The sequence below is a fragment of the Arachis duranensis genome, chromosome 6 (assembly GCF_000817695.3).
Source record: "Arachis duranensis cultivar V14167 chromosome 6, aradu.V14167.gnm2.J7QH, whole genome shotgun sequence".
Lineage (NCBI taxonomy): Eukaryota > Viridiplantae > Streptophyta > Magnoliopsida > Fabales > Fabaceae > Arachis > Arachis duranensis.
Window position 1 is genome coordinate 84,186,422 of NC_029777.3, and position 9,075 is coordinate 84,195,496.

A 9,075-nucleotide genomic window follows, 5' to 3' on the forward strand; every position below is an offset into this window, starting at 1 on the left:
AGGTTTTATTTTGGGTCGTGGTGCACCTGATAATAGTATTGTGGCTCAAGAAATACTGAATTTCATGAAGCACACAAAATCATTGAAAGGTACTCTTGCTTTTAAAATTGATCTTGAAAAAGTTTATGATAGGGTGGATTGGAGATTTTTGGAGAGTAATTTCATTACTTTTGGTTTTTCTATCATCACTGTTAATTTGATTATGAATTGTGTCCGTGCATCATCTCTTTCTATTATGTGGAATGTGAATAGATTGGATAGTTTTGCTCCTAGAAGGGGCTTAGACAGGGTGATCCAATGTCTCTTTACTTATTTGTGCTTTGCATGGAAAGACTTGCTTGCTATATATCTCATAAGGTGGTCGATGGTATGTGGAAACCGGTTTATGCCACTAGAGGCGGTCCAAAATTTTCTCATTTGATATTTGCAGATAATCTCTTACTTTTCTGTCAGACTACAAAGAGTCAGGTCCAAATGGACATGCATTCTCTTAACATTTTTTGCAAGGCATCAGGAAGGAAAGTAAATATTGAAAAGTCCAAAGTTTTTTGTTCTAAGAATATGACTACTCGTAGAAGAGATATTTTTACTAGTGTTTCTTCAATACGCTTTGTTTTAGACATAGGAAGATATCTTGGAGTTAACCTTAATCATTGCCGTGCTAGTAGGGCCTCTTTTAATTCAGTGATTGAAAAGGTGAGGAGAAGATTAGCTAATTGAAAATGAAGACACTACTAAAAAAACGCAAGATAGCGGCACACAATTAGCAACTGTTTTTTACAATTGTCGCTGTCTGATAATTTTCCAGCAGTTCTAGTGGTGATAGTGGGAAGAGCAGCCATTTGATTTGATTTTGCCACAAATTTTAATCAAAACGCTGCTAACCTAATTTTTTTGGCCATAATTTAATTTCCCTTTCCCAAAAACACAACACTAAGCAGCTTCAACAAATAAAAAAAAAAGAAAGAAAGAAATGTTAAGAGAAGAGAGGGAGAAACAGAGAAGGAGAGGAAAGGGAGGAAGGAGCCGGGCCGCCGCTGCTGAGTTCGCCGCCACTGTCACGTTGCCGTGCTGCCGGAAAGCCGTCGACAAGAGAAAGAACTGTGAAGAGAGAGGGAGACCGCATCAGCTCACCGTGAAGCCAGCGCCGTCGTCGTCTTCATCGCGGGTCTGTACCATCGCGTCTTGCCACCGCCGCCACCACTAAGCTTGCCGTCGTTGCCACTGAAGCCGAAGAGAGAGAGTGTGTGTTCGGAAAGAGATGGAGAGCTCGCGCTCACGAAGGAGAAGAACGACGAAGAGTGAAGGAGAAGTAGAAGACGATGAACCCAGGGGAGGAGGAGGTCCGTTCTCGCACCGTCCTGCTCTGCCGCCGCGGGTGCCGTCGATTGGGGTCAAGGCCGTCGCCGTCGCACCCTGTTCCAGTCGCCATTAGGGTTTTTTGATGCTGCGCGCGATTGATAGCGCCGCCACTGGGAGGAGCCGAAAGGGGAGAGGGGGTCGCCGTCAAACACGCCGCCACCAGTTACAACCGTCACCAAAATCGGGACAGACTCACCGGTACTCTGTTTTTTCCTTTCTTGAATCTGTTCTGCTTCTATTTTGTTCCAATATTCTCCTAACTTTCTTTCTATGCACTTTGAAATTGGTTTTGCTAATCTTTTTGTACCCAGTAATTTTTTTGTGCCCAGTCGTTAATTAATCTTTAGTGTATGTAGGATCTTATGGAAATCTAGATTTTATATTTTCTGTTCATTACTTGTTTGTTTTATTGACTGTAGTTGTTTTTGTTGATTGTTTATTTGATACAGGTCAAGTGATCAAGGGTTGGGATGAGGGAATCAAAACCATGAAGAAGGGTGAGAATGCCGTCTTCACGATTCCCCCAGAATTGGCCTATGGTGAATCTGGATCTCCTCCCACCATTCCTCCCAATGCAACTCTGCAGTTTGATATGGAGTTGCTGTCTTGGACGAGCGTCAAGGACATTTGCAAAGATGGAGGGATATTCAAGAAGATTGTCATTGAAGGAGAGAAATGGGAAAATCCTAAGGATCTTGATGAAGTGCTTGGTACCGTTTCATAATAACAATACATTGTCATCCATGTTATTCATTCACCTGTTTAGGCACTCTTTTGTTCATTGTTGTCTTAATTTTTTTGTTCCTCCTTCTGTTCTCTGCAGTTAAATATGTGGCTAAGCTTGAAGATGGCATCAGGTGATGAAGGCGTTGTACCTCCAAATGCTTCGCTCCAAATTGATCTTGAGTTGATATCTTGGAAGGTTGTATCTGACATAAACAAGGATAAGAAGGTTCTCAAGAAGACCTTGAAAGAGGGAGAGGGGTATGAACGTCCCAATGATGGAGCTGTGGTTCAAGGTAAAGCTTTTGGTCAGCATTATGCTTCTCTTTGTCCATTTACTATTTGTTCATTATTCATTGCTCAATTTGGAAAGTCATTGGTGTTCATTGCTCAATTTGGAAAGTCATTGGTTGGTCCATATTTTTTCATCTGTAAATTTTTAGTATTACAGTTTCACACTGATGAGTTGGTACTTTTTGTAGTGAAATATATATGGTTTCAGTTACATTAAGGACAACTTTGCCAAATTAAATACAAAGTTTTTATTTTTATCCGGACAATTGTTACGACTTCTGCATTAAAAATATGTAGCTTATGTTTTCTTAATCTTACATAGAATTGAACATAATTTAAATAATCATATACTTTCCACTTGATTTTATCGTGGAGCAGCATGTTTTTAAAATATGCAACAAGAATTTTTATCAGATAGTAGGAGTATTTGCTCTATTCTAAATTAAATAAGATTAAGAATGTGTCCGAATGGTGGAGTATCTTGTCAGTTCTAACATAAATTGATATTTATTTTATATGCATTATTAATGTAGAGGATTTTGTTTTTTATAGTTTAGTTACTTGTTCATGTAGCCCATTGTTAATTTTATGATGGATATGAGAATATTAAGTAATGATTAGCCTTTTCACTCTCTTGTTTGAATTAAACAATAAGATTTGGTGTATTTTGAAATTGTACATCAAGACAAAGTGTCTTTGAATGAATAAAGCTTGGGATACGGTTGTAATAGAAAAAGATGAAATAAAAGTTGGTCAATTATATGTTGTAGATGCAATAAATGGAATTTTTCAATAATTATTTAAAGGTTGGTTATTAATAATTGATACACCATTCTTTTTTATTTAATTAAAACTTCAGGTGGATATGGATTTTACTCAGTCTAATGTCATGGACTTGAGGTGGAGAGGTAACTTTCCGTTCATTCCATCCCATTTTATGAGTTCATGTATTGAACAATAACCTTTATCATAGAAAATGTAAAAAAACCGGATTCGGATCTTAATGGATTTATAAGATTGAGTTCTATGTCGTAAGCCACCAGTTGATTTTAGGAAGCACAAGTTTAGAAATAAAATATCGAATCTTGCATTTGTTGAATGGCGATATTTGGGGCCAAGTTGTTTTCTTTGTAGAAAAATTAGTCTATGTTTGAACTCTTGTGGTTTTGCAGCACTGCCTTATCACTTTTAATTATGTGGACTAAAAATGATTTTCGTCGTCAATCTTGACACTTCATTGGCATTTTGGAGCAACAGCAGTCTGAATTGAAGGCTTGTTGCCTGGTGCAATTTGCTGCACTTCTCTTCTTTCTTTTATGGAATTTTGTTCTTAGATGGATATGGAAAATTGATTCTTGTTATGTCTCCATAATCTCCAGTTGAGAGTGTAATAGTTCAAACAACATTGCTGAATTAGTTCTTAACTTCTTATTTATATGGGAACATAAAATTCTTAAGGGTATTCATTGTATAACTTGTAGGCATTATATGCTATTTGAAGTATTTTATTTTTTATATGCATTATTAATGTAGAGGATTTTGTTTTTTATAGTTTAGTTACTTGTTCATGTAGCCCATTGTTAATTTTATGATGGATATGAGAATATTAAGTAATGATTAGCCTTTTCACTCTCTTGTTTGAATTAAACAATAAGATTTGGTGTATTTTGAAATTGTACATCAAGGCAAAGTGTCTTGAATGAATAAAGCTTGGGATACGGTTGTAATAGAAAAAGATGAAATAAAAGTTGGTCAATTATATGCTGTAGATGCAATAAATGGAATTTTTCAATAATTATTTAAAGGTTGGTTATTAATAATTGATACACCATTCTTTTTTATTTAATTAAAACTTCAGTTGGATATGGATTTTACTCAGTCTAATGTCATGGACTTGAGGTGGAGAGGTAACTTTCCGTTCATTCCATCCCATTTTATGAGTTCATGTATTGAACAATAACCTGATTCTTTCACATATTTTCTTGTTCCAGTGATTCATGGAGTAGCCATAATTATGGACCTGCATCTTGCAAGCTATAATTGATTTTTCCCCTTGCTTTGACAGCTTCAATATGATCTGCCGAAGCTGTACAAATTTCATAAGAAGAAAGAGGTAGACATTGCTGTTGACCTCTGGCGTTTCGTACCAAGAAAGCATCAAAGCTAAAAGGCATTTGGCACAGAGAAGTACGATTAAAGGAGAAACTTTGTTGGTTTTTTTTCCCTCAGTTTAAAATGCTCTTGCACATTAAGTAATGATTCCTTTATAGTTGTGCATATATGTGAATTCAATAGTTGAGAAGGATCCTCTTGTCATGAAATCAAATGACTTTATGAATTCAATAGTGTTTTTCTATGTTAATATTTAAAGTTTAATAAATATGATGTAAAGAAAATAGGTTATAGTAAAGAAAAATGGTATAAATTATTGTAGTTGGTCAGTTTTTTTTTAAGCTCATGCATCAAATTGCGGCGGTTCAAAACCGTCGCAATTTTTTTTTAAAGACCCCAACAAAATTGCGGCGGTTGTAAAACTGCTGCAGATTTTTTTAAATTAACTAACCAAAATAGCGGCGGTTTTAAAACCGCCGCAAAATCATCAACCTGATTTGCTGCAGTTGTGCCAGCGGTTTCTCAAAACCGCCGCAAATCCCTAAAAAAACCGCCGCTATTCGGCGTGTCTTTTGTAGTGAGACTTCTAAATAAAATAAGGAGACTTTGCTTAATCAATTCTGTTGCACTATCCATTCCTATTTATTATATGTAGGTATCCTGTTTTTCAAATTGTGTTTGCGATAAATTGTCTTCTATGATGAGACAATTCTTTTGAAAGGGTCAAGTTGATGACAGAGGTCTTTTCTTTGTTAATTGGAGGATGGTGGTCACTCGAAAGAAATTTGGTAGCCTGGGTGTTAGAGGTCCTGCATGTGCTAATATATCTTTACTTGGTAAATTGGTTTGACAACTTTTTTATTGTCAGGACAAGCCTTGGGTTGCTCTATTGAGGGCAAAATATCTTAGGAATGAGGGATTTTTAGATGGCCCTGTACCTTGTAATGCTTCTCATATTTAGAAGAGTATCTCAAAGGCTTTTGGTACACTTAAGAATGGCTTCTTTTGGTGTGTTGGGTCACTTGATCAATCTTCTTGGTTTGACAAGTGGAGTATTGAGGGCCCAATTGCTCAAGATATCCCTTTTATTCACATATCTAACTCTGATTTAACTATTAGAGATGTTTGAAAAGATGGCCAATGAAATTTCCATTATGTTTTCTCTAACATTCCAAAAGATGTCAAACAGCGTTTGAATACTTATAATTTGGATTTGAATGCCGGGGAGAGTTCGGGTTGGGAGTGGGGTGTGGCATCTTCTAGACCCTACTCAGCTAGGAGTGAATACAGTTAGCTAGTCAAAAGAAAGTTTGACTGGAATGAGCGTGATAATTAGTTATGGGTATGGCGACTGCATATTCCTGAGAAGTACAAGTTTTTGATTTGGCTTAGTATTCATAACACTATTCCTACGATGGAGTTTTGATTGGATCGTGACTTAACTTTATCTATCACTTGTCATCAGTGTCAGAGTGGTTCTGAATCCATACTTCATTGTCTTCGAGAGTGTCCTAGTGCCAAGGAGGTCCGAAATCTTTTAGGCTTATATTCAGATAACTCGAATTTACGTAATTGGCTTTATAGAGGTGCAAGGAGTGGATATGTTCTTCTTTTCTTCTTGACCATCTGGTAGATTTGGAGAACATGAATCATAACTTATTTAATACAAATTACTCTTAGAGTGCTAGTAAAGTTGTGAGTTTGATTCGTAGTTTAGTAAGGGAGTTCAACACCATTTTTACTATGCATTAATCTTTATCTCCTTCTTCATTTTGTTTGCATTAGGTTCCACCTCCCATTTATTCCGTTAAATTGAATTGTGATACTAGTTGTTTTGCTCCTTTTAGCTATGCTGGTTTTGGTTGTATCATTCGCAATTCTTATGGATGTTTATTGAAAGATTGCACTGGAAAAGTCGAAGTGTGCAATGTTCTTTTTGGTAAATTGTATGCGATTTGGGAGAGATTTACTTCTAGTTTGGAATAATGGATTTCGTGAGGTTATTTGTGAAACTGACTGTTTAGAAGCCCTTTTCTTGGTAAACCATAAAATGCTTGGTAATGATATTCCGAAATGGAATTTGACAAAGCATATACAGGAAGTTATGAATTGGAATTGGAGAGTCTCTATTCTTTTCATTCAGAGGAATGTGAATAGTATTACAGATTGTATTGCTAAAGCAGCTGCTTCTAGCGCAGACATTTACTCGAATTGGAGTTAACCATGAAGTGAGTTTTAACATCTAATAGATTTAGATATGAACCTAGCCAATTAATTTGATTTTGTCTCTATTTTTCTTTCTTTTCTGTTTAGTCACCCAAAAAAAATAGACACATTGTTATCAGCTTTTAATTTTCTAAATTTAAAAATAAATAACTCTTAACTAAGAACTTGGTTTCTTATTCTTCATTGTTTGACATTTTATAAGAATAATAATATTATGTTAGATTTAACGAGAAATTAAAACTCAATTAATGGGGTCATTTATTTGTATTTTAGGAATAAAAGTAATTTTTCTAAAAATATATTTATGTTATTTTTTGAGTTATTTTTTTTCTTAAACAATAGAAGGAGAATAATTTCACATTTTTGGAGAATAAGTAAAGACTTATTCATATCTGAAGTAAAAGTAGTCAAAGAAAGAGAATATATCATTAATTTTAAAATATTGGTGTATAACTAAAAAAAAGTTTTATTTTTTTCAAAAATAAATTGTGTTAGTTTGTGTACAAGCAAATATGCATGTATAAAATTTTTTTTTTATATATTTCAATATCATCGTAATTATAATTTTATTAAGAAAATCACTACATTTTTTTATATACAAATGACTTAATTTGATTATTTTCGACATATACTGAATGAGAAGAGATTTTTTTAAAATAAATATTTTAATTGTTTTATTTATTGAAATAAGTATTTTGGACATTATTTATATTTTTAGGTCTCGTTACATATTTCATTTACAGTGTAAATAAAATGATTATACACGTATTTCGTTTACATTGTAAACGAGATATGATACAATTTTATTTGGTTTTATCTCGTTTTTAAATGAAATATATGGAGTTTGAAAAAATAGACATATTATTTATAGTGTAAACCACATACATTCATAATTATTTCGTTTATACTGTAAACAAGATATGTATATATTATTATCAAAAAATCTACAATTAAAATAATATTAATTTAATTTTTAATTTTAAATTAATTCAATTTTTTTAACGTGTAATTATTAATATCTTGAGACAGTTATATTACGTATTTTAATATAATTAATTTTATACAATGTTTTTAATTTGATTTTTTTTAAATGCAATTAGTACTAAAAAAACAAAAAAATGGGTGAAAGAGATTAAAATAAAAGATATGTTTAAAGAATTAGTACTAAATAAAATAAGTGATTTCTATTTACTGCACTCTTTTAAAACAAAACGGTTATTTCTTTCTATTCTTTTTCTATTTTATTTATTCCATCAATCTCACAATTTTTTTTGCCCTTGCAAATGCCTATAATTTCTTCAAATTTTATCTTTTTACCCCAATAGAAAAAGTGAATGTTACTTAAGAATCAGTTGGAGCTGTCTTAAAATTGTCTTCATACGGTAATAATTGAAATTAGTTAAGATTTTTTGGTTTTATTAGTTGAAATTTTTCTTTTATATTGATATGTTTCATTTTATTAGGTATCATCAAATGTACTGAAAATTATAATTAAACTTATTATTTTTCTCAAAATAGGAGACATGTCAAGGAGGTAACTGAAGAGGAAAAGCCTACACTTTTAGAATTAAAAAAAAATCCAAATAATTTGAGAGAAATCATGCTGCGAAATTCAAGAGGGGGTCCTAAATTTAGGAGAATATTTTTGTTGTATGTATTGATAACATTTTTGTTGCCAATAAATACAAATAATGACTCGAGATAAAAATTTTTCATTTGTAATTAATGTCAACAATCCAAAGAAGTACAATTAGATTAGGTGTATTGTTAATAGTCTTATTAATAGCGTTTCCAACTTCAAACAAAGAGTAATCTTGAATTTGAATGGTTATATATGCGTGCTTTAGGTATGTTTGATTTAAACTAATATATACTTGCATTGTGTTTGATTATTACTTAAGGCATGTTTGATTATAATCTAATTATAATTGATTAAATTTAAATTTTGTACTTTCATAAACAAAAATATGGATCCTTTGATTTTGAGAGAGACCCAACCTTCTTGGTTTTCATATTGGACAAAGGACAAAATTTCTAAGCAATTAGCAATAGAAAAAAAAAGTTCATCAATACTTACATTGTCTACTCTCTAAAATTTTATTTTCTATCTATAATGAATGAATTTCACTAATTATGTACGTGTTATAGAGACTAGTTAAGTCAAGGGAGGAACAACCTGTACCTAAACGGCCAATCTAATTGAAGAAAAAGGTTGTGAAAAGGGATAAAAAAAGACCAAATTGAATCTGCGAAAGAGGCTGCTAAAGTGGATGATAGAAAAAAATTAGCAAAGAAGGAAGAAAAGAATGTCAAACAGTCTTAACAAGAAAAAAAGACCTAAGATAAGAAGATTATGCA

The 9,075-nt window shown here is 32.9% G+C and overlaps 1 protein-coding gene across 2 annotated transcripts; it reads left to right on the forward strand.

The window, feature by feature from the left end:
- Window positions 1-800: 800 nt before the first annotated feature.
- On the forward strand, window positions 801-3,506 carry LOC107494342 (uncharacterized). 2 transcript variants are annotated; one of them, XM_052251330.1, is made up of 4 exons: window positions 801-1,560; window positions 1,818-2,072; window positions 2,186-2,381; window positions 3,239-3,506. In XM_052251330.1, the coding sequence occupies exons 2-4, from the start codon at window positions 1,866-1,868 to the stop codon at window positions 3,262-3,264; spliced, it is 429 nt and encodes a 142-aa protein (XP_052107290.1). In that variant the 5' UTR covers window positions 801-1,560; window positions 1,818-1,865; the 3' UTR covers window positions 3,265-3,506. The 2 variants fall into 2 exon arrangements, with proteins under 2 accessions (XP_052107290.1, XP_015970883.2); XM_016115397.3 differs by lacking the exon at window positions 801-1,560 and having other exon boundaries at window positions 1,761-2,072.
- The last annotated feature ends 5,569 nt before the right edge of the window (window positions 3,507-9,075 follow it).